The sequence below is a fragment of the Adiantum capillus-veneris genome, chromosome 24 (genome assembly GCF_014529385.1).
Source record: "Adiantum capillus-veneris isolate H3 chromosome 24, ASM1452938v2, whole genome shotgun sequence".
NCBI lineage: Eukaryota > Viridiplantae > Streptophyta > Polypodiopsida > Polypodiales > Pteridaceae > Adiantum > Adiantum capillus-veneris.
The window spans coordinates 19,032,755-19,058,651 of NC_140954.1; the positions used below are offsets into that span (position 1 = coordinate 19,032,755).

General features: G+C 40.3%; 1 protein-coding gene and 2 pseudogenes across 1 annotated transcript; 1 reads left to right on the forward strand and 2 right to left on the reverse strand.

Annotated features, from left to right (window-relative positions):
* The first annotated feature begins 228 nt into the window (after positions 1 to 228).
* Positions 229 to 1,359, forward strand: LOC147426035 (uncharacterized). The gene is made up of 4 exons (XM_086499346.1): positions 229 to 714; positions 798 to 893; positions 977 to 1,120; positions 1,207 to 1,359. Exons 1-4 carry the CDS (start codon positions 229 to 231, stop codon positions 1,357 to 1,359), a joined length of 879 nt encoding a protein of 292 aa, XP_086355472.1.
* Positions 1,360 to 3,775: 2,416 nt separating this feature from the next.
* LOC147426036 (uncharacterized) lies at positions 3,776 to 9,062 on the reverse strand (annotated as a pseudogene).
* A 67-nt stretch (positions 9,063 to 9,129) lies between these two features.
* On the reverse strand, positions 9,130 to 10,373 carry LOC147426037 (putative LRR receptor-like serine/threonine-protein kinase At3g47570; annotated as a pseudogene).
* Positions 10,374 to 25,897: the final 15,524 nt, after the last annotated feature.

Consider the following 25,897-nt stretch of genomic DNA (forward strand, 5'->3'; position numbering starts at 1 on the left):
AATCAAACTACCAAAGACACTTTTTGTAGCACTTTCAATAGTACCTAAAAGTACCAAAACTACCAAATCAAACTACCAAAGCCACTTTTTACAACACTTTCAAATAGTACCTAAAAGTACCAAAAGTATCAAAAGTACCAAAATTAATACCATACCTTAAGCTTAACGGGGAAAGCAATCGATTAAGCGTCTTGCTTCAAGAAGCTCACAAATAAACAATCACGAGAGATGGAAGATGCGAGGCCACTCTACATCAAAATTGTGCGTAACAATGGGAGAAAAACTCGGCAATGCATTGCAACGGAAGAGTGCCGGGCTAACAAAATATGTTACGAGAAGAGGGTCGATATGATGGACCATCTTCGAGATGATCATGGCACCGAGTGTGATATCCCACTACGCAAGGGTGGTCGACCTCGAGGCATGATGAATCGGACTTCGTCAAGGGCAAACACATACGAGAAGCAATCAAAGGTGCGCTTCAAGGATGCGGCTTATAAGTTCAAGAGAAACAAATCGAAGATTTTACAAGGGAAGGAGAAGTACTTGCTTCGGAAATGGAATGCTTTCGATGAGAGTGAGAAGCTAGCAAATGGATCGAAAGAAGCTTTTGTAGAAAGAGAAATGGCCAATGCATTAGGGGACTACATGAGCACAAAAGATGCACGCATGGCGGCTATACAAAAATGGATTGATGGTGGCTTCAAAATGAATGTAAGCATATCTATTGCAATCATCAATTTTTATTTGTTATAAGGATTAAGTTTTTTTTGCTCTACGCTCTCGACTCTTTTTAGAAGCGTAACCCCGGTGGAAAAATACATAAGGAAGAGGAAAACGTAGAGGACAAAAAGGTAGAGGAGAAAGTTGATATTGAGCAAGCATGTACTCCGGTATGTCGCATGTAGTGTCGTTATTTAAATGACTAATTGTATTGCATGATGTTTTGGTGTTAAATGAGTTGTATGTCTTGTAGCCAAATCTCAAATTGGATGATGGTCATGGTCCTTTGCTTGCACCCGTGAAGCAAGGAAAAAAATTTAAATTCATAGAGGGTACTCCCGTACCGCTAGGTGCTTCCTTGCTTGAAAATTCGTTGTCCATTCAAAGAGGAAAACGGGTAAAACTTTGTTCATGTAGTCATATAAATATGCATATAGTAAATAATGTTACTTAGCTTCTCTTGATCTTGTCAATATACTTTAGATTCGGGTGACCATTGGCTCGTCAAAGCAAATCCAAATTAGTGACTCTCCTCTTTGCAAAGGCGACATGCCACTTTCTTTGGTGATAAACAACGGGGGAATTAACTTGGAAGCAAGTAGTAGTAATGGCAACGAGTCCATAAAAGCAAGGTGAATATTACCATCCTCTAAAGGTTTGACATTCTCTATCATTTGTTAATGTTTGAATTTGCTTTGACATATAGTTTTGAAAGTGGATCATCGATTCACTTTAGATCTCATCGATCTAATATAATTTCGGAAGTGGACATGAAAATGCTTGAAGATATTTCTCATGCCAAAGCTTCCACAAAAACAATGAACTTGTTTATGATGTAAGTATAGCTTAAAGCTCATTTCTATGCTTTCAAAAATATTTCGTGTATTATGTAAGTTTTCAACGCAATGTCTTTGTTTTTTATGGTGATAGTTGGATAGAAAACACATTGCCTAAAGAGATTTTAGACAAAGTCTAGTTCATGGATAGTTTATGGTATGACTATGTTACACTACGTCACCATGAAGACATTGGAGTTATCAAAAATTACTTGCAAGGTTTAGATATGTCTCAACATTGGTTCCTTTTTCTACCAATAGTTAGTAGGTATGATTTATTCACTTTCTTTTAGCTTGAAAGTGATGTGATGTACCTTTGGTTGTCATGCTTAATTTGCTGCATATTTATGTCTTGTTTAAGGAACCATTGGGTCCTTTATGTCATCTTCAACAATCACTTCAAAAAGCTTGACAAATTTCCATGGGATTCACATGCTATCATGTACTTCAATTCATTGCCGGATTCTAATGGCACAACCTATCTTGCTAGTGTTTATAGGTATGTATGTGGTAAGGAATATAGAGGTTATTGGGTGAGAGTTGGATCTAAGAGATATCCTTGTAGGGTTCTTGAGATTCTATTTCACAATTGTTCGAACGAGGGTTTGAAAGAGTTCATGGCAAAACCAAGAAAAGGACTTTCACCACTAGAAATACCTGAGGTGTGTCAATGGCTCAAGTGTTGTACGCATGTGTTTTCATGTTGATAAGATCAATTTATATGATTTTTCACTATTGAAAATTGATGCATGTCTTTAGGTTCCTGTCAACCAAATGCCCATGATTGTGCGTTTTATGTCATGGCTTATATGAAGAATCTTATTGCTGGGGCCTTTGGCAAACGATCAAAGAGCTGGGTATGTAAATGTTTTTCATTGAAAAACACTTAACTTTATGTGATGGTCTATTTTTTAGTGATTTACATGGTTCACTAACTCTCTATGTTTGATGTACAACTCACAAAGACTTGGTTCAAGCACCAATCCGTTCAAAGGCTAAAAGAGGAGCTTATAGCATGGAGCAAAAAGTCTCTAGGACTTGATGGAGTGCAAGGATAATGTGTTTTGGACACCCCATACTAGGATATCTATGTAGCACCTCTTTTTTATCCCATGCGTTGGAAATCGTGTTATTATATGAAAAACTTTTGTGATGTAACTTTTGAGATGTAATTTTTGAGAGCATAGTGCAATATAATCCATCTTGGTTCCTCCAATATGTCTCTCTGTGCATCTACTCTTGCTATGTGAGAAATGATGTGTTACGATGTGAGAAATGATGTGTTATGGTGTAAAAAATAATGTGTGAGCATGTAAGAAATGGTGTGTTAAGATCGATTCTAATTCTCTAAGAGTGAAGATCAACCTTGCGAGAAATGGGGTGATCAACACAAAATGATAGACCGATTATTGTAGGGGTAAAAGGCTCAAATGGTAACGAAGAATTGATACAAACTATAATGAGCCGAGTCTTGAACTAAGGTAATGCAAATTACATGACAACGATAGACCAATTATTGTAGGGGTAAAAAGCTCAAATGGTAACGAGGATATGCTACAAAATATAAGGAGCCAAGTCTTGAACTAAGGTAATTCAAATTACATGACAACCAAGCCTCCATTTGTGATACAAACTAGGCATAAGGGGTGACCCAAGGGTGAGCTAAGAGTGCACAAAGGGTGAACTAGGTGTGAACTAGGGACCAGATCAAACTGCAGTAAGGTGAACTAGGGGTGAACTAGGGAGGAAATTTGAGAATAATTCCCGAGAGGATGGTTTTGGGCCTAGCAGTGGTGAACTAGGGGTGAACTAGGGGTGACCTAATCTAATTGCAGTATGGTGAACTAGGGGTGAACTAGGGAGGAAATCTGAGAATGATTCCCGAGAAGATGGTTTGGGCCTTGTAGTGGTGAACTAAGGGTGAACTAGGGGTGAACTAGTCTAATTGCAGTATGGTGAACTAGGGGTGAACTAGGGAGGAAATCTGAGAATGATTCCCGAGAGGATGGTTTTGGCCATCTAGTGGTGAACTAAGGGTGAACTAGGAGTGGACTAGGGATAAACTAGGGACCTAAACTGAGAATGATTCCCGAGAGCATGAGCTTTTTCCCTACAGTGGTGAACTACGGGTGAACTAGGAATGAACTAGGGATGAGCATTGTTTTTGGCCTGACAAGGGTGAACTAGGGGTAATCTAAGGGTGAACTAAAAGTGAACTAAGGGTGAACTAGGGATTGATTTTGTGTGAGCACCACAAAAATTCCTAGAGCATACCATATTGCAAACCAAATGTAAATTCATATATTGAATGGAAGAGTATCAAGATAAGTGTAACTAGAAGTGAAATAGACATAAACCTTGATTAAACCAAATAATATACATGACCAAAATGGATCCATCATACGAGCACAAGCCTCCATTGGGATGCAAACACATTACGGAGAACTTCACCATTGTCTTGAACCATTGTAAAGTCTCTCTCATCTGTTGGGGTTTCTCTCGATGTACAAGAAGTAATCTTGCATACTACATTTGTTGGGATATCACATATTCTCACATGTTTATCTATTAGGTAGGTCTCTCCATCCGGAAGGGTATGTTGTGACAATAAAGGCAATAATGCATGGCAAGTTGCACATGTAATGGTAACCCTAGGGTCAACCATGAATATTTTGGTGCAACAATGTGGACACCAAATTCGTGGTGTCTCATGAAATCGGATTCGAAACCTGTCACGTTGATGTTTCCTTCACAATATACCAGTTACATGAGCTCGCTTTGTTGGTTATGATGTCCCTGCTTCATAAACCTCTATATTCGGCTCCACTTCTTGTGGCCTCTTCCCATGCCCAAGTCTTGTTTGAGTCACATGTGCTTGTATTTGCCGTATACTTCCTGTCATAGGCATCTCAATCACCTTCGGTGGCGAGGTCTTTAGTAAGGTATCCTTGCAAATGTTGAGTTCACATAACAAGACTGCTTTTTGAGCCGGATCATTGTCCTTCAAGCCTTATTCAATCCTTGTGAGTGTGCTTCTGACCTCGCTTACACATTTCAAGACCTCATTATCATCAAACCCATCCTCAATTGAGTTGCCTGCGAAATATTCATTGATATCTTCTGTGTTCTGGAGGTCTTTATCAACGGCATGCTCATTATCCACAGCTGGAATGAAGGGATACAAGTGTGGAAAGTACTTTTTTATGATTAGGTGAAGTGCATATAGGTGTTTACACCCGCTTGCCCAATCTGGGCAATCACAGTAGTTGCATTGCATGCTCGCATGATGCCAGTGGCTTGTATTAGAAATACTTCGAACCTTGAATAATAGTGTCATCTCATTCACAATTTCCAAGGTGGAAGGATCACCCTCGTACAATTGTAGTATTTTCTCCCCACCATGTAATCGCGTAGTGTGTTGCTTTGAAGAGCCCCGGATGTTGTAGCGGCCCGAGTCAACTAGAGTAACAATACCAAATCAAGTTTAGGGTTCCTCTTTCATAACAAAGAGAGAAATCAATCCATGAGGTCTTGTCTTACCTATTTCTTGTTTTTGTTTGAAGAACTCTAATAAAGTACCACCCATTCTAGTGCCAGTTGTTGAATCACCCACAATAGCATGCAAGAGATCCACAATCGATCTATTGATCCGCGCGTCTAATAAGGTATACTTTATGTATTTCCACAATCTCTCCACTAAGTTGGTAGTGTCAACATTTCCATAGTTGAATAAACGACCAAACTTGGGCCATCTTTTGCGCCATGGGCAGTCACGTCCACACCAACCACTTGTCACATACCTCTGCACATTAACATGAGCTGCATAGTGTTGAAGAAGTTCTTGGTAGTGATTCTCAAATTCTACTTCGTACGTTGAAGGCATGCATAAGTGTTGTCATTGATGAATAAAGATGATCTTGGAGCTCTTTTGGTACCTACAAAATAAAAGAACAATTGGTTATCAAGGTGCACAGAGACCCACACATGCATTGCATTCACAAAGAAGAGTCCACAAATCTTTGGAAGAAGATTTTGTTAGGAAATAAGACGTAGCTAAATAGATAATTGAGTAGATTACTTAATGGAGAGAGACAGATTTATATACACGAGATTATAGAGTAGAGAGAGAGAGAGAGAGTACACACGATATACGTGGTTCACCCAATGTGGACTACGACCACGGGAAAGTAGCCACTCAATGGCTTTAGTACTTCAAAACAAGAAATAGTTTACAAAGGGATTATACCCTTAATGGAGCTCCCGCTTTTCTTCACTCTCACCACCTCACACTCACCTTGTTGCATCAACTTCACACTATATGAAATGTGTGTAGAAATGGCCTCCTTTTATAGGCCAAAAGGGCTGCCCTCTCTTATGAGAGACAGCCATGTGTAGTCGCCCTTGTGCGAATAAGTCCAAATCGGACCCTCCAATCCGCCCATGTGTGGCCGCCCTTGAGAAGACAAGTCCGCTTTTGAATTCGGCCACCGGCCATTGAATTCGACCACCGGCCACCGGCCATTGACTTCCGACCACCGACCACCGGCCATTGACTTCCGACCACCGGCCATCGGCCATTGACTATCGGCCACCGGCCAACCAACCGGTTGTTTTCCGACCACTTTCCGGCCGCCGGCCGGTCATAATATTCCGACGAAAAAGAATATTCCGGCGAAAAAAAAGTCTCGGGGGCCTCTGCCCCCGAGGCCTTTCAAGTTGCCCCTGATTCTTGTCCGTGAAAATTTTGGTTTCCGGTGAGTGATTTTCCTTCACGCACGATGGCTTCTCCTCATAATGGGGGCCTTACAAATGTGCGCTTTTACCACAAAAAATTACAAGGGTAAATCAAGCTCCATACTTAATAGATTTTCCACCCATGCTTTCTTTGTGTGGAACCAACACACAATAATGTGGCAAAAACGTTGCTCTCGGGGTCTTGTTTCATAAGAATGCCAACAATATTCATCTCCATTGATGACCTTTGAGAATGCTTCAAGCTCTAAAGCAGATTTGTCAATGACAAGGGCGGTAGGTCCAACATTCCCCATTCTAGATAGGATTGTAGATAATGTTATCTCTAATGCTATCCTCTCATGGTCTGAGCCTGGGTCATTAGAGAACATCATAAACCAAATTGGAATACCCACACCATGTTGGTTTGGCAAGACAACGGCATATAGTAGTAGCCCAAACGCATTCGTCTTAAAAGTGCTATCAATAGCCCATGAGTTATGCCGAGAGAATCGCATAGCCATTTCCAACATCCATTGGTCTTGAATGATAAGAATAAAGGGCTTTTCACTGTCATTTGTTGCATGAGGATTGTAAGGTTGGTAGTAGCACACCTACATGTTTTCACAAAAAAAGCTTCAATAGGCATTATGCTCAAACAACTTTTTGTTACTACAACTCTCACAAACGAGCAAACTATATTATGGATACCTTTTCCTGCTTCTTTAGCATTGTAGCCTCGGTCAACATACATGTCCAATCATCCCTAGAAAGTTTTCCTTGGAGCACAAAATGAGAAGTATACCTAAAATGCATTAGTTTCACCTCTAGAAATTACAAAGTGTACTTGAATCAAAGAGATAGCGCAGTAAATACCTTGATTTCGTATTTGAAATGACATCATTGATACTTTTCTTTGTATCATAAAGAATCTGAAGGTCACTTGATCAACGGAAGAAGACCGTTCATAATGTAATTGCTCTTTTGATAAGGACATCTTTGCAACACTTCGTGCATTGCCAACATCAAAAAGATCTTCCATACAACACTCAATCACATTTGGGTGGGCAGGTAAGTGGTATAAATCCTCACGACTACCAGGGGTATGTCCTTCATGAAGAGGAAACAACAAAATGGATGCCTTTTTGTTACCATCAAGATATTCTATTTTGACTTTGAAAGGGCATCCACACTTCTTTGTTTTTCTAAGCCTCTTTTTGGTACCTTTATTATGGGGTTGTCCACCTCTATGACAAATGTAATCGATAGTGGTCTTAGAGATTCCATGGTTCTTACTGGAACGGACCATAACAAGCTTTATGCTCAACCATAATATCCACCAAAGCTGCTTTTACTTCTGATACATCTACACTTTTGTGATGCGGAAAACGCACATATGTATGCTTTCTTTTGGCACTATTGCATGCCTCTAAGTATTCCTTCCATCTGTTACACTCACAAGCACTGAGAAGGTCCTTCACATAGTCAAGTGGAATCCCATGTCTTCTAACGTCCACACACCACTCTAACTTGATCATTCTAATGGTATCTTCTATCCCCAAGTGATTTTGTTCATACCCCTTTGTGTGGCAACCTTGGACAATGTTCCCCCATTCTTCGAGATAAGATATCTTGAGCTTTGAAGATGATGAGGGTAAACAAAGATAACTCATGCCATCTTCAGGTTTTCCCAAGCACAAACCTTCCTTCATTTTTCTCCATCTTCCCAAATCTAGCACCCCTCTAGTATCACAAACTTTAAGAGCTGTCGAGGTGATTAAACTGTCATCCCTAATCACATTCTTCATCAACTCATAAGTACTCCTTTCAAAAGAATAGAAAATAGGAGAAACATATGCTAGTGGATCGAAGGAAGGTAACATTGTTTGTGTCCTCCGCGATATGACTTCATCACCTTCAAAGGAGCTCAGAGAGTCACTAGCTTGATCACATGGTTGCTACTGCTTGAGTCACTCTCCCACTCTAGGTCCGATATGATCTCGTTGCCCTCATGATCTTCAAGTGATTCCATATTGTAGGAAGCCGAGTTTAGTTCACTCTTAGTTCATCCTTAGTTCACCTATGTGAACCCACATTTACAGGCGAGGCCAAGTTCACCACTAGTTTACCCTTAGTTCACCCCTAGTTCACTATGGTGAAGTACAAAAACCTTAGTTTTACCTCTAGTTCACCCTAGTTTACTGTTAGTTCACTAATTTCAAAGCTCTCTCCTCACTATAAGTGCACATTAGAGCCCCCCTATGTGAAGGTTTGGCTTTTTAAAATGTGCCTTCTCAAAGTAATAATGACTGCCCTTTAACTATCCTTGGATTATGTGCAAATCTACTTTTCAAGCCTAGTTTACCCCAAGTTCACCTCCAATCATTAATCAATCTTCCTAAAAAGACGTGCAATTTGCTTTTCCACCCTAGTTCACCCCTAGTTCACCATATCTTAGTTCACCCCTAGTTCACGTGTAGTTCACCCATTCGCCGGATGGCTAGGATTACGTTTCGCTTCCCGCTTTTCTTTTCCACCATACATCCCCTCTGGAATCCAACCGTGCCACATAGTGACGAAGCTGTGCCTTGTTCCGAACATTCTAGCATTTCGCATCTCTCTCCGGTGTATCAAGCTTTGGGTCAGAAGACGAGGAGTATATTCAAATGCCATGGGCTTTCTTGGCGGAGTGAATATTTGGGCTTTGTTGGTGGCTCGCATTTGCCAGTTGTACCCAAATGCTGTACCCAGCATGGCAATGGAGATGGCCATGCCCAGCTGTCATGCTATGTGAGATCGAACAAGGGACGCCGTCGCTGGGCCTCCCGGTCTGGGATCCTCAAAAGAACCCACGGGTCACGACACATTTGATGCCCATCATAACCCCACCCCTGCATATCCATGCATGAACTCTAGTTACAATGTCTCCGCTAGTACTCTGCAGGTCATAAGGGACCAATTTGAGAATGCCAACCAGGTCTGCGAGGCTGTGGAGATGAGGCAGGCAAAATGGAGTGCGCTTTTTGACACTTTCCCGTTTTTTGAGGCTTACAACAACTACCTGCAGACCTGCGTACATGGAAGGGTTGGGTGGTATTGTTCCAAACTCCCATTTGGCAAATTGCAACACTAATGCATTTACTTCAAGGATGAGGACACATCCCAATACCTTCACCAAGTTCCTATGCCTTAGTTTACTCAAGATGTTCACCTCCTGTAGCAATGCTTCTCGGGAGCATGCAATGTCATGCTTGAACTCTCTTATAGCAACCAATTCCCCATTCGCAAGTACTCCCTTGTACACTACACCAATCGCACCCTCCCCTAGCAAGTTCTTCTCTGAGTAGCCTTGTCTTGATTCCCAAAGTCCCTCGGCTGAGAAGTGCCTCACTTCTACCAAGCTTTTGATCGTTTGATCTACTTCATGAGTTGGCTGGCTCTTTCGCAAGTATCTATAGTAGTAAATTGCCAATAGAATGGCCGATAGTATGACCAGTGATGTGGTGAGGGCAATCAATTCTTATCTTGAACCCTAAATGAGCTTGTCCATGGTGGGAGTTGCATTAAAGCTTATGTATAGTTGAGCCACACAATCTAGGATTACCTCGAAACCAGCTTGCATTAAGGTGCTTGAAAACACCAGACAGGGGAATGGGACCCTCGAAATTATTGAACGAAATATTGAGAAACTATAGGTGCTGTAAGAGTCCTAAAGTTGATGGCAACAAACCTGTCAGCTCATTGCTAGAATGATTTAAGGATATTAGTTCTGATTTGTTGTTAAAATGTAGGGGAAACTCTCCCGTACTGAAGTCTGAGATTGTTATTAGACACATCAAGATATTTAAGGCTCATAGAGTCACCAAGATTCTTCGGTATGGTGCCCACAAACCTATTATGGGACAAATCAATATTCTCAATCATCATCAACTGTTCAAACCAAGGCGAGAGATTTCCGGTGAGGTAGTTGTGAGAAACCTTCAGAGACACTACGTTTTTGAACACATTGCGAAGGTTGTTTGGTAGGGTACCATTGAGATGTTTGAAGGATATATCTACTCTGAGCAAGCTGCCTAAACCCATAAAATCTGGAATTGGGCCTTGTAGCAATCGTGGTCCATATATAACTTCTGTAGGTGTAGAAATTTGCTAGAAAGATGACCAACTAGCTGATTGTATGACAAATCAAGAGCATATAAACGGGTACAACTCGAAAGGGAGTCCCAGGGTATATCGCCTGAGAAAGAGCTAGGAGCTGAAGTCCTCGCAGTTGGCCAAGCTCTGCCACCGATGCGATTTGAAAACATAGATAATTCAATCAGACTGGTAGCATTGATCAAGCTCAGATCAGGGGACGTAGCTTGAAAACCCGAAAGGCGATCTCCACCCAGGTTTAGTATCTGTAGATTCTAATTTAAGTTGATGATCTTGCTTGGCAGAAAATCGTTAACTGATTGTAGGTGAGTTGGAGTGTCGCAAGCTGTGTGCAATTGCCAAGGGATTCGGGGATGATTCCATTCAGGTTGTTTTGCCAAAGTCTCAAACCCTGAAGATGAGCCAACTGGCCTAGCTCTCTAGGGATGGAATCTTTTTGTTTACACATTCTCTGTAAACATTTTTTTGATTAACTAATGCAATAATCAAATTTTTCACAACTTTACTCTCCTTCAGGATGAACCTAACATTTGTGTTACTCTCTTTTGAACTCATTTGTCCACCAAGTGACATGCCTCTCTCTTTTGAACTCATCTGCATTGAGCATCGCAACTAGTCTTGCTTGGTTGGCCTTGTGCGGTGTAGTTAATGTGTGAAGTATTTACTGGCTCATTCCTAATAAAATTCGAGATTCATTGTAGCTCTCCGTTTAGTGTTCTTTCTCTTGCAGAATCTATACTGCCTATTTACTTGCTCATTCCTAATAAAATTCGAGATTCATCGCAGCCCTCCGTTTAGTGTCCTTTCTCTTGCAGAATCCAGTGTTGTAGCCCTTGGATGTGTGCCACATCAACATGCATAATAAACTTCAAGTCTTGCAAATGATCGTTTCACATGGCAACAGTGGGAATATGAACCAGCGTTCGCCATGTCAGCCCATCAGAATTTGAAACATGCAACCAATCATTGCCTACATAATTTGCTGTTGCGCAAATGTAAACTCTTTAATGGCCCCCACTCCCCTGGATTTGACGGCCGGGAATGGTTGCCTTCTGAACATTCTCATAAGCAGGTTGACCAGCAGGCTCCCGGCCTCCACCGATTGCCCATGATTAACGGGAACGGTCAGTAGGCGATCATTCCCTACACCTTCACTGAGTCGTACGCCATAGTGAAACCGTGGATTGCCTTGAAAAGAGAGAGAGAGAGAGAGAGAGAGAGAGAGAGAGAGAGAGAGAGTCTCTTTTATTAGCAACATTCTACCTTCTATCACACAACTTGGCCTTCCCCTAAGGTTTAGAGCCTTACTACCTATCACTTCTTAAGTATACTAAATTGATATTGCAATTGAAAAAAAAAGCAGTACTTACTCATATTAGTTTATTTTTAAAAAAGATATTATGGATAGATTGCTTGATAACTTTCTTCTAAGGTAAAAAGATAAATCAAAATAAACATAGAAGCTCCATTTGAACAAGTTTATACGAGAAAAGTCTTCCCTTTGAGGAGTTACAAAAGAAAAAGAAAACATTAGTTAAACTTTTCATACTAAGGATATAAAAGTAAAATAAAAAACTAGAAAAAGTGCATCATTTATGTGAGTGCCATAGAGAAGTATGGTGGAGAATCGGCAGAATGTCTCTCTAGATCTATAAGAAACAATGTCTCTCTAGATCTATAAGAAACAGAAGTCTTGCCCTTCTTGTAGTCCATTTCCTATTACATAGGCATGGTATTCAAGAACAAGATAAGAAACATGAGTTTCTCTTTACTAATTTGGTATTCAAGTCCTAGGCATGGCCACGAGAAACTCTCTCTTGTAATTTTGTATGTTAGTCCTTGCCACCGCTATGTTGGGCATATTTTGCAATCAACATTTTTTGAGAGGTTACATTTTAGATAAAAAGTTCGTTAAGAACTTTATGTGTTTTTCTAAAGGCACGCAAGTTGGCATACATATCGACCAAAGTAATTCCAAGCACAACATGTTTCTCCGATAGCCATTGACTAGCAATGTCGTAGTGAATTCTCTCAACCATGTGAAGGTCTTGCATAAGTAGCACACATGATAGCCTGAAGCCAAAACAAATGTGGCAAAGCTTAACTCTTGAGCATACACCACGCCATCTTTGTAAGCAACCTATTTTTCCTTTCAACGACACCATTTTGTTGAGGTGTATATGGCATTGTACATTAGTGTTTTATCCCATAACTAGTCCTAAATGCATTAAACTCATGAGACATATACTCCCCCCCTTAATCTGATTAAAGGGTGATCATAGTACAGTTAAAGACTGTAACATTTAATGGCCTAGTAACTTGTGTGTAGCGGAAAATAACATGAACATAGTGAGCATTTCATTAGGATAGATTCCTAATGAGCATAACAAGAGTGCTTGGGTGGAGAGAGCAACAAAAAGCATAACACCTAGTTAGATAGGCGTGAACAATACTTCAAAAGAGAGAGAAATTAAGCTATTGACAACAGTTAAGGACCGGATTTACATGATCAAACTGAAGTTAGAGTGAGGTAAAGGATGGTGCTACTCCCCGTCATAGTCCAGGAGGCTACCTCTTGACCTCGGACTGACCTGGGAATAGACCTTTTTGTTTACACATTCTCTGTAAACATTTTTTTGATTAACTAATGCAATAATCAAATTTTTCACAACTTTACTCTCCTTCAGGATGTAGCTAACATTTGTGTTACTCTCTTTTGAACTCATTTGTCCACCAAGTGACATACCTCTCTCTTTTGAACTCATCTGCATCGAGCGTCGCAACTAGTCTTGCTTGGTTGGCCTTGTGCGGTGTAGTTAATGTGTGAAGTATTTACTGGCTCATTCCTAATAAAATTCGAGATTCATCGCAGCTCTCCATTTAGTGTCGTTTCTCTTGCAGAATCTATACAGCCTATTTACTGGCTCATTCCTAATAAAATTCGAGATTCGTCATAGCCTTCCATTTAGTATCGTTTCTCTTGCAGAATCCAGTGTTGCAGACCTTGGATGGGTGCCACATCAGCATGCATAATAAATTTCAAGTCTTGCAAATGATCGTTTCACATGGTAGCAGTGGGAATATGAACGAGCGTTCGTCATGTCAGCCCATTAGAATTTGAAACATGCAGCCAATCAATGCCTACATAATTTGCTGTTGCGCAACTGTGTCGTCTCCCTCCCCTGTGCAGCCTATGCTTCACATGTAAACTCTTTAATGGCCACCACTCCCCTGGATTTGACGGCTGGGAATGGTTGCCTTCTGACCATTCTCGTAATCAAGGTAACCAGCAGGCTCCCGGCCTCCACCGATTGCCCATGATTAACGGGAACGGTCAGTAGGCGACCATTCCCTACACCTTCATTGAGTCATACACCATAGTGAAACCGTGGATTGGCTTGAAACGAGAGAGAGAGAGAGAGAGAGAGAGAGAGAGAGAGAGAGAGAGAGAGAGAGAGAGAGAGAGAGAGAGAGAGAGAGAGAGAGAGTCGCTTTTATTAGCACCATTCTACCTTCTATCACACAACTTGGCCTTCCCCTAAGGTTCAGAGCCTTATTACCTATCACCAACCTTCTCAAGTATACTAAATGGATATTGCTCCAGACATTAGATTGTGTGTGCGTGCGTGTGTGATAATGAATTGACAAATTCAGCCCCGTCTCTCTCTTGGTCAACCGCTCCTCCATTTTACTCATGCAAGTACCCGATTGGCCCATGCCAGCTTAGCCAATGAAATTTAAGCAGGATAAGTGATAGCCTTCTGACACGGGTCCCCTTTCCCCTTTTGTGAGAGCTTTAGGTAACTAATTAATGCAGTTAAACTCTCATTGGACCCCTTTGTCTCTTGGCCAATAGGAATCAGGCAAGCCATTGGGCTGCCGAATGCTCACTAGACCACTTGGGAGATTTTCCAATAGTCTTCTAGAGAGCTTAATTTTTATTGGTTCTTTTATTAAATATTTATAAATTAATTAAACTAGATTTACTCTAGCCTAATTCTCATTGGTCCACCTCCATGGCCATCTAATAGGATTTGAAGTACACCTTGTGGGCATCTGGGCTAGGGAGCTGGCATGTATCCCTCATTCCCTTTGTGTAAACGAGGCTTGTGAGTGTGTGGGTGTGTTTCTCTCTCATCCCATACTTGCAAGGATTGCCCCCTCCTTTGTAGGATTCATAAAGATTTTTTGAACACACACACAAAGCATCCAATTTTCCTAAGCTTAACCATTGGACACAACCTTTGAGTTTTGGAACCTTAGCATTTTGGAAGTTCGCCTTAATGGGCTAAACCTTAGGGTCTTTGAAGCCCATTGTTGCACCTTGCTCTTTTGCAGAAGGCCCCCCATTTGGATCCCTATTTTTCCTCCTTTAAATCCCTACTGTGGCCGGTCTGCCAGCTTAATCAATATTCTAGCTTTTTCTCCCCCGGCACTTCCCCATATTAAATGATCAGTTTAACATGAGAAAATCAGTCAGGAGAATTAGATATTAGTTATTATGACATTACCTCTCTCTGATTATGCTTGCAAGCAGTGTGAGAAATATGAAAATGAAATTGCGAAAGGAAATTTTCCCACCTCACTTTTTTGTCGGAGAGCTTGGTCTGCGTCATGAAGTACTTAAGACTTTGGTGATCCGTTTGCAGAATGAAAGGAGTCCCCAATAAATAGTGCTTCCATGAGTCTAAGGCATGAGACGAGTGTTCGCAGGCCGACAAAACTTTTGGGAAACCTTGTAGAGCTTAGTCTGCTCAGATTTTTGATTCGGGCTCATTTCGGCCTCCGTTTCCACTACAGACAGGTTTGCACATGCAATTTTGTCATTTTATGTAGAATTTTTGTCAGTGCTGTTTTTTGCATAACAGGTGCCTTACAGTCTTCTACAGTTTGTGCTATATAGAACGTGTTGTTCCCGCCTCGTTTCTCCTCTTTTCGGGCAGTTTTCACATCAGGTGCAGCATTTACCATGGCTGACAACAACACAAATGTGTTCAAGATGTTTGCTACTGAGGAAAGGTTGGATGGGGACAATTACCCTATGTGGGCTTACATGGGAAACAGTTCTTGTGTCAAAGGGCATTTGAAATATTGTGCAGGGCATTGATGTACGTCCTGGTTCTGAGGATGCAGGAGATGTTGAGGATGTGGTAGGTGTTAGTTGTGGATTTTGTTGAAAATTATACATTCAAATAACAAATGACATTCAATCCATGAATTGGTTTTCTTGCCACGTCACAATATTTGTCCACATCACATATGTGCGGATTGCCACAATAATGTCCAAAAATGCTATCATTTCTATGTATCTGATGATAGAATCCATGATACACTATTTTGTCAAGCATTTCTTTATGCTCCATTATGGATGGTTGAAAGAGCTAGGCATATCGCTCAAAGAACATTGGATGTGGTCAGACGGTGCAGCCTCACAGTTCAAAGTAAAGAGTTCTTTCAATTTAATTGCTTGACATGGAACTCTGACAAGTTTGAAATTGGCATATCACTTTCCAGGTTCACATCATGGGAAAGGCAAACATGATGATGCAGGTGATGTTATAAAGAGGTAACTCACTTAGGAGCATCTAAAGCCACACTATATGAAATTAAAATGTGTAGCAGATGTGGTGCCATTTTTGAGAGAAACCATGTCCAATGGGGCTACATCCACATATTCTTCTCAAGTATGATCATCTACTCAAGTGCTCTCGGAGATCAAGGAAGGTGATGTGAATAGAAGTCGATGTTGGGATCATAAACATGTGCCTAATGCACGTGGGTTACATTGTGTTAGTGGGTATTCCTTAACAAATGTAAAAGCTCACTGGTGTAGGCAATTCTCAAGCTTCTGTACTGATGTATGCTTAGGCAGTTGGAGGAGGTGTTCTAATATGCATGGGATTATGTTATTCTTGAATCTATAGATGATTTCAAATATGTTGTCGAGATTGAAGTGTTTGCATATGAAGGACACTATGATGCATTGAGTGATGCACTTTGTGTTGGTGACAATTTTGTTATTATAGCTCCTCATGACAATGTGGAGCTTGCGGATTTCTATGTCATTAGGGAATTTTGGAGGTCATTTGGAGGGCATTCTAAGAAAATATATTTTTTCTCTCTCTAGAAAATTGGTATAGTAAAAGAAAAGGTGTCCTCATCAACCATTCAAAAAGTGTACTTCCAAGTGGATTCTTTGGATTCCTTAGACATAGTCATAACGACCATGATGATTGAGCGAATTTCTCTTTTTAGTTCAATTGAATGCACCTGTTAGCAGCAAGCTAACACGGACAGAGCAAACAATTATTATTTTGATAATTCGCGAATATTGTAACTCCTATTTTCTTAATAAACCGTGTAATTAATGAGCCGGGGCTACAAGCTTCCAGATTGTATCAGCCATTCAATTCCCAGCTTTGGTAGAACTCCAGATTATTACTTTTGACCACCCAAAAACCTTGGCTAGGGTATAAAAGCCAATTTTTGTAAGTTTTTTATAATTTTTTGGATAAAAAATACTTAGTGTGAGCTAACGGCGCTCACTTCTCTCCTTCTCGCGCTTCCTACTCCCTCTCCGGTTGTCACATTGCGAATGCATTTGTTGCATTGCAGTCGTAGGTAAGAGCTCTATGCATTGACGTAAGCCATTCACATTATTTCGTAGCTTTTGGCGTCGTCGACCCACGACCTAATTTTATCATAAATAGGAATTTTCATGTTTAAATCAAAAACTAAGCATAGGTGGGGTATTGGGGCATCATTGCTAAGCATTTAGATGCATTCTGGGTCGAAAACGACTAGGTCAAAAACCCACTGTTGTTAATAATCACGATTTTGGAACTTGACCTAAAGTGGGGTTTGAGGCCATAGGCATGTGTGCTTAGGTCTTATAAACTTGTCCTAGAGGTTTCATTACATTTGGATGTCATTTGATGTTGTAACGGATGTGATTTGCTTGCCGATGAGCGATTGGCTTTTGGTGATTTCAGTCACTTGAGTGTAGCTTGAGTTAGATGCGAGTTGTTAGTTGTTTTCCAAGATATTGACAACCTCTTGTAGCCTCTATGCACTAGTCGAGTCAGCTTTGTCCCATGGTTTGACAAATTAATCGTGGTTCTTGTTAATACCGCAATAAGATAGGATGGTGAGGTTAGACATGCGTCCCACATTTGGCACCATTGCCGGGGATTGAAGAGACCTAAACTAGGGAAAAACACAAGCGTCTTGTGTAATTGTCCTTTAACTTCCTCTAGGTTTGCCTAGAGTTCAAAACTCTCTTTTAGAAACCGCATAGCTTAAGATTGTCGTCTTTTGTTGTATAGAGGTAGCTTGGAAGTAATCGTACTTTTTGAGTACCTTTAGGACTATGGGATTGTAGATTTAGATTAGGATTGGGAGAATGATTGGTAGAAGAGACAAATCTTAAGATAAGACTCTGAAAAACATAAAAAAAAACAAGAAAATGAGTGTTTGTGGACAATTTCCACAACCCCATTGCATGAGAAACTAGGAGTAGGGTAAGTATGCAAATTTATCATTTATCTGTCCGCAGACTACAAGTTGTATACTTGCCAAACCAATCCAAAAAGAAGAAAAAAGTGACAAAAGTAAATAATCGCGATTATTTACTTCTGCTATCTAGAGACTTCAAATTTGACTTTTGGGCTTATACAATATTGGACCATCATAATATAAGGCCATAGGGAAATTTTGGGTTCAATCGGATCAAAATTGGTACAGATACACTCAGTTTACAGATTGTAGATTAGACCTTTGGTTTTGCTAAGCTGAATCTGAAAGTCAAAATTTTGACTTCCATAGCACAACGTGAAGTGAAATACAGAGACCAATCACTATCACTAGAGTTCTCAAGAGCTCTACTGTCCTTATAGAAAAATAGCTAATTTGATAAATTTTGTAGAGGAATCAGGTAGCAGACAAGGAATCAGTGGCTTGACAGAAAGTTGCAATTGAATCGTGGACATTGACAACAAGTCAATCCCAGGTGAGCACTCTATCCAGGGCTTCATACGTCTATATGAACCTTAGATTCGGTCGTGTAATAGGAAATCAAGGCCTATTCGGGGAAAACACCAGTAGAGTATCCACTAAAGAAAGTGTGAATCAAGGCAATTCCTTGCACACAATTCCTGAAGAACTCTCGGACACTTTTTCAGATTCAACATCCGAAATGTCTTCTTACTCGACTCACTCTGAAACCAGAACGACAATGCGCTATAAGCATATACTCTCTTTTTTTACAAGACCAATCGTCATGGAGCCCAAGTTTACTTGGATCCTAACGAAGAGTATGCTATTCGCATTGATGATCATGGTATTGAGTTCGAAGAAGAAGTTAGGGCCCACAAATAAGGAAAAATGTACATGGATCGAAATGGAACTCAATATGTACAAGTCAAAAACCTGGATGTGATAGACAATTGGGGCTTAGAAGTAAACACTATAATCCCATATATGTCAGCAAAAGAAGGACCGCCAACCTTGGAATTCAAGGGATACGATCAAGTAGACTTGAAGCCTTTGAAACGTCTTGGTACGGATAATCCTAGGATTGGAGTCTATTGTTGGGAAGATAGAAACATAAAAGATCTTTTGTGGACTTCTCATGCTAGACCAGGGCAACTAATGGCCATGAAGATCTTCTATATACTCAAAATCAAAGATAAGGGATCTGCGGATCTACCAACTTACTTGTTTAGGGATTGTTATAACAACAACTTTGTTATGATGACTCTTGAGGAGGTAGAACAAACCAAATACCAGGGGTATTCCATACGGGATTGGATATTGGGTCAAGGACCAGAAACCACTCCAAGAGACGAACATCGTGAGAGATCATCTAAGAGTAATGTGAAGAAACCAGAAACCACCTCATCACATAGAAAATTGGGTGACACTAAGGCTAGCCCAGGGCTACATGAGTCACTATTTTTGACAGATTGGTTTGAAAGACTCGGAACAAGACCAACTCCCAAAAGACCTAGACTTTAACCGAATAGACGTGTCACACGAGTTGATTTCTAAAAATGGGTCAGAAAATACAGTGGATCAGGGGATTCATATGACCACTTAGCAAGATTCAAGCAAGTGCTAAGAGCAGAGCGTATATTGGACTTCCATACTCAATTCGAGGGATTTGGAATGACATTAGAAGGAAAAGCTTTGACATGGTTTCAAAACATTCCACCAAGGTCAATCATGGATTTGAATATGTCGGCTCAAGGATTTGTAGTGCTTGTTCTAAAATGGGGATTAAACATGATACGGTAGCTCAAATCTACAGGTTCAAACAGAAACATGGTGAGTCTGTTAAGGATTGTGCAACTCGAATGAAACAATACATTACCAGATGCCCAAAGATGGAGATACCTATAGAGGAGCGACTTGTATCATTGTTTCTGGAGGGATTGCTAAACAAAGAACTTCATGCTATACTCTATAGTAAAAAGCATACAACCCTAGAGGCGTGTGTGTCTGATGCTATCGACCTAGGAGACAATTGTGAGATCTTTAATGAAGAGGATGTCCCTAAGGATAACCAAAGCGAGAAGACTACATTCACAAAACCAGCACAAGTGGAAACGGCTGCTGTGGCATCACTCTCAGCCTGTAAAAAGGATGAATGACATGATGAACAATATGCAAAAGGATGAATGACATGATGAACAATATGCAAAAAGCACCTATGAGAGGACCAGGACAGGGGATATCCCCACAAGGACAACCAAATAGGCCACAAAAATGGTGTGCAATCGAGGGTAAATGGAACAACCACTAGACCCATGAGTGCTACTTCAGACCAAAGTATGATGGGAATGTTCAGTACGTGCCCATGAGGCCACAAGGACAACCCTTGTACAAATATCAACCTAATGTGGCTCAAGTTCAAAGACCACCAATGGGTATGGAGAGACCTCAACCTGTGTTGGGACAAAAACCTCCTTATCTAGGACATAATGTGGTGCCTGTAAAGTACATGCACTCAGAAGGAGTCATAGATGAACAAGCATTAGTGCCTGAGTCTAGTCCATCTACAATAATGGTAGAGGGAGATTGGTATAGTACACAACCACCACCAATGGAGGAACCGTGACATATGCTCCACCAGAGCTCCCACCAATGTATTATGTAGCTAATCAAGGTGTCAGACCTCCCATGGGAAGACCCATGATGAAGCCCAAAACAAGAAACTATCATAACTGTGGTGCTGATGACCATTGGAAGAACAAAAGTCTAGAGCCTGACAAAAACCTCAAACCAATTGAAGTCTATTGCATACAATGTTGCAAAAAGGGAGGACACTTTCCAGAAGATTTTCCTAAGAATCCTTTGAATAAGGGAAAAACTATAGTCAACGTAGTCCAAGTGATGCCTAGTAGCTCATCAGAGAGCGAACCGATTGTTCCAATCAAAGTAATCACTAGAGCCCAGGCAAAGAAAAAGAAACACAATTCCTCTGATGATTCGGAGAACACAAAAGTTTCTTCTCAAAGAATCAAAAGGAGCAGAAGCAAAAGATATGAGATGAGAAAACAAAAACAACGGGTTGAAAACGAAGAGAAAGCAAAAGTTCTAGTCCAGGACAAGTCGAAAGAAACTGGCAGTGAATTCGAGGAAACAATCGTGAAATCTGGAGGATCCATTCTGGTTGATAAAATTTTTGATCCTATCAATGCTGCCTTGGAAGCCTACCAAGTTGGACTAAAAGCAGGCCCAAACATGGAAAACAAATGGAAAAACTATCCATATCTAGACATGGAAGCAGCTAAGCTCGAAGATTATCAAAATTTGGTAAGAATCACGTAGGAAATAATGGATGTATTTCAAAACCAAAAGAGCTTGCGGTAGAAGAAACGAAAGCAAAATCCGATGTGGTGACAGAACCCCACCTTGAAACAAATGAACCAGAGCTCATAGTGCCGGACAGTGAAGATGCTTTAGACGGAATTCCATTCGTGGAGGAAGATTGGCCAGGACACTTATGGGAAAAGGTAAGGGAGATCAATGATGTGAGCCTAACTTTAAAGTCAGCTCCTATAGATGAAGTCTGGTTGGATAACCTACCATATAATATAAAGAAGGATATACAATCATTATACAGGGATTGCGGATCAGAGGCTTCAAGAATATCTAAACCTTTGACATTAAAAACATTACCTTCGTACTTGGGAGACAACAAAGATGAATCCATCATTTGCAAGACCACTCAAGTAAGAAGAGTCAAACAGACCCTAGAAGTGGACAACATTCACTCAATAACGTCTACACCTATCCAATGCACTCTTACTTTGGGAGAGCTGTTGAAACTCAATCCATACTTATGGAATGATTTACAAAAAACTCTAGAAAAGGTGGGGATAACGGGGTTCATCTCTAAGAATCTGGGAAACTTGAAAAATGAAACGGGAAACAAAGAGATACGATCAGTTCCTATGAACAAGGTCGGACAATATTATGAAGGGAAAGAAGGAAACACTACCCTCCTAGTGAAATATAATGACATTGAAATCATGGCAATACTGGATAGTGGAGCGGGCATAGCCATAGCCACTAAAGTAGTATGGGAATCCTGGGGATAGCCAACCATTTGACAAACGCGAATAAAATTGCAGTTGGCTAACAGACACATTGAAAGACCATTAGGGCTACTAGAAAAAGTGATAGTCAACTCCTGTGGGATTGAATATCAACAAACTTTTGCCATAATAGACTTTGGGAAAAAACTCAACTATGAAATCATATTGGGAAGACCTTTCATGCAACAGGTACAGCTTATTCAAGATTGGAGAAATGACTATATGTACTTGAAACAGGTGGGATCTATAACAAGAGTCAATCTAAAGGACCACACCTATAGAGACGTCTTGAGAACACCCATCTAGGAGTTTGATTCAGTCTCTTCGGCTGAAACTAAACTTCCTTCTTGGCTAAACAAAGACACTCCTATTTAGATGTGCGGAGCTTCAAAAAATGGAAGCTTAAGATGAGAGGAATGTATCCTAGAAAGGGACTGTACAGACGAAGCCTACATACCTGAACCCTTCCCACAGCATTTATTCAAACCATTCGGGTGGACTCAAATCTTAGCGACAATGGATATATGTGTGAATACATCTATGCCTACTCAATTTCGCAATGAGGATGGCTACAACATAATTCCCATCCAAATCATGCCAGTCCTTAACAGTGAAAATAAGGGTGAGGAAACAAAGGACTTGATGAAAGCTCAGCAAGTCTTTTTTGACCTCTATTACGATGCAACTGTTGAGTTGGATGAACACTCAACTACCTCCAAAGATTCGGGATCCGAAAAAGAACATACGAGAGCTCAACTACTCTTAAGGGGAAGGGAGGAAAAGTTTTTGACTTTCCAAACTAGAAATCAAGAAGACAAAAATGGTATAAAAGAAAGAGGGACACTAAAATTGTGAAACCACGACCTATGCCATCAATCTCCAGTAAAACACAATTCCTGATGCAGATAGATGCTAATGATTGTGTCAAAGACAAAATAACTAGTAGATATCCTTCAAATGGAGACTAAAAAATGTCTCAGACATCAAGAAAAACAAGGAAGGGTACTCAAGAAGAACATCAGGATAAAAAACCACTCATGACAGAGTCGAACAGAAAAAGAAATATCAAGAGTTGAAAAAATCTCTAAAGGAGATATACACCACCGAAATGGAAACAACGGAAGAGGATGGGAAGGATGTAATGCATGTTCCATCCCATTACAAAAAGTATACTCTCCAAGATCGGAAAATCATAATCGAACAACCAGTCAGGGAACTACGAAAACAAGGCGAGTCTTATGAGTACCTAATTGTGGTAGTACCTAAGAAGAATGGGAAATTACGAGTGTGTGTTAATCTCAAAAAAGTGAATGCAGCTACCATTAGAGACAACTTTCCTCTTTTGATAAGTGAACACGTTTTAGAACGAGTGGCAGGAAAAGAAGCTTACAGCTTCCTAGATGATTTTTTGGGATACAATCAACTTTTGGTTGACGCAAAAGATCAACACAAAACTGCTTTTGCAACAGAATGGGGTATATTTGCCTATCGGCTTATGCCGTTTGGGTTAACTGATGCTCCAGCCACATTTCAGAGATGATGAGCCATGGTTTCAAAGAGCATCTTCAGAAATTCTTGGAAGTATACATGGATGATTTATGTATACATTCGTCAATCCGAGCTGATCATTTTGAACACCTCAAAAAGGTATTCGAGAAATGTAGACTTTACAGAATTTGCTTAAACCCTGAAAAGTGCACATTCATGGGAAGACAAGGAAAAATTCTTGGACATATAGTGTCTAAAAATGGCATAGCTACTGATTTTAAATAGATTCATGTCATTGCTGATTTGCAAGACCAACAACAGTCAAAGGGGTACAAGCCTTCATGGGACATTGTGGATATTACCGACGGTTCATCTACATGTATGCCATAATTGCAAAACCCATGTATAGCTTGATTATGCACTTTGAATGGACTGAGGCATATGAAGAATCCTTCATGAAGCTTAAGCAAGCCCTCACCTCAACTCCAATATTGAAAGCACCCGATTGGGATAAAGTATTCCAAGTACACGTTGATGCTTCAAACTTTGCTATTGGTTGTATACTAGCCCAACCAAGAGATGGGAAAATTGACTTTCTTATTTCTTATGCTAGCCGACAATTAAATATGGCAGAAAATAATTACACCACCACTGAAAGAGAAGGACTAGGAATGATCTATGATGTTAAAAATTATAGACATTACCTATTGGCCAATAAGTTTGTGTTCTTTGTGGACCACCAAGCTTTGTTATATTTGGTCAACAAGCCATGCAGCACAGGGAGAATAGTGCGATGATTCATCATTCTTATCGAATTTGATCTCACTGTGGTTGTTAAAAAAGGCACTACACATCAACGAGCAGATCATGTGTCCAGAATTTTTTTGAGGGAATCACCTAAAGGGGTAGATGATGATCTACCAGTTGCCTATTTGTTCTCCGTGGAAATGATACCAAGATGGTGAGAAAAAATTGTGTCATTAATGATGATAGCTCAAGTGGATTCACCACTTCCTATCATAGTTAATTTAATCAAGCAATCGGCTACGTATCAATTACTAGCTAGAAGGCTATATAAAAGAAATCAAGACGGGATATTGCTTTTATGCATTAACCCTGAAGGAAGGGATTAGTACCTAAGTCAAGCACATGTTACCATAGTAGGACTTCACTTTGCGAAAGACCAAACTATGGAACAAATCTTAAGACTATGAGGAGAGATGTTCGATCTTTTGTAATAGATTGCCCTCCATGTCAGAAACAACAACCCATTCCTCACGTAACATTGTTTCAAATGTCACCTGTTCCTAAGTGGAGTAACTATCTGGTCACTTACTTATCAAGTCGAACATTTCCTGAGGATATGAGTAAACGACATCAAAGAGCAATTGAAATGGAAGCAAGAGACTATGCTCTTATTGAGAACCAATTATATTGGCAAGGTAAAGGTCAACATTTGCGTCTTTGTGCAAATAAAAATGAGTATATTTCGATTATAGAACAAGCACATGCTGGATTAGTTGGAGGTCACTTTTCTAGTGAGACCACCGCAAGAGCAATCTTGATGGCAGGCATATGGTGTCCAAAACTTTTTGCAGATGCCAAAGAATATGTTTAAAGGTGTGATGCTTGTCAACAAGCAAAAATGCCAACACGAGTAGACAGCATACCCTTAAGACCAATGATGGGGGCCAGAGCCTTCGCAAAATGGGGTATAGATTTTGTGGGACCGATACAGCCGCCTGCTTATAGAACCCAAGCTCAATATATCATTGTAGCTACGGACTATTTGACCAAATGGGCCGAGGCTAAAGAGACTCAAAAGAATGATGCCAGAACCACTGCTGCATTCTTATATGAGTGTGTATTCATAAGGTATGGACTCCAATAGAGATTTTCAGTGATCGGGGAACTCATTTCCTCAACGAGGTAATTTATAGTATCTGCTAAATGAGCTTATGGTTATCCATAACAAATCAGCTCCCTATCACCCACAAGAAAATGGAACTGACCATATGAATAAAATTCTTAGCTCAATACTGACCAAAGTGGTTAGTTCAGGAAGGACCGACGGGGGAAATGAATCTCCATGCTGCTCTATGGGCTTATCGAGTTTCATTCAAAACAGCTTTAAATGCTACACCCTTTAACCTTGTTTATGGTCTTGATGCCATACTACCAATAGAATTTCTATTGCGGACATTAAGGGTAGCACAGACTCTCGAGTGGACTGGACATGAATTTTCAGAAAGACTTGAAGATTTGGAAAATCTAGACAAGCAAAGGCTAACTGCTGTAGCTCATTTCTATGCACAAAAGAGGAAACAAAAACAGTTTTTTGATTCCCACTTAATCACCAAAATT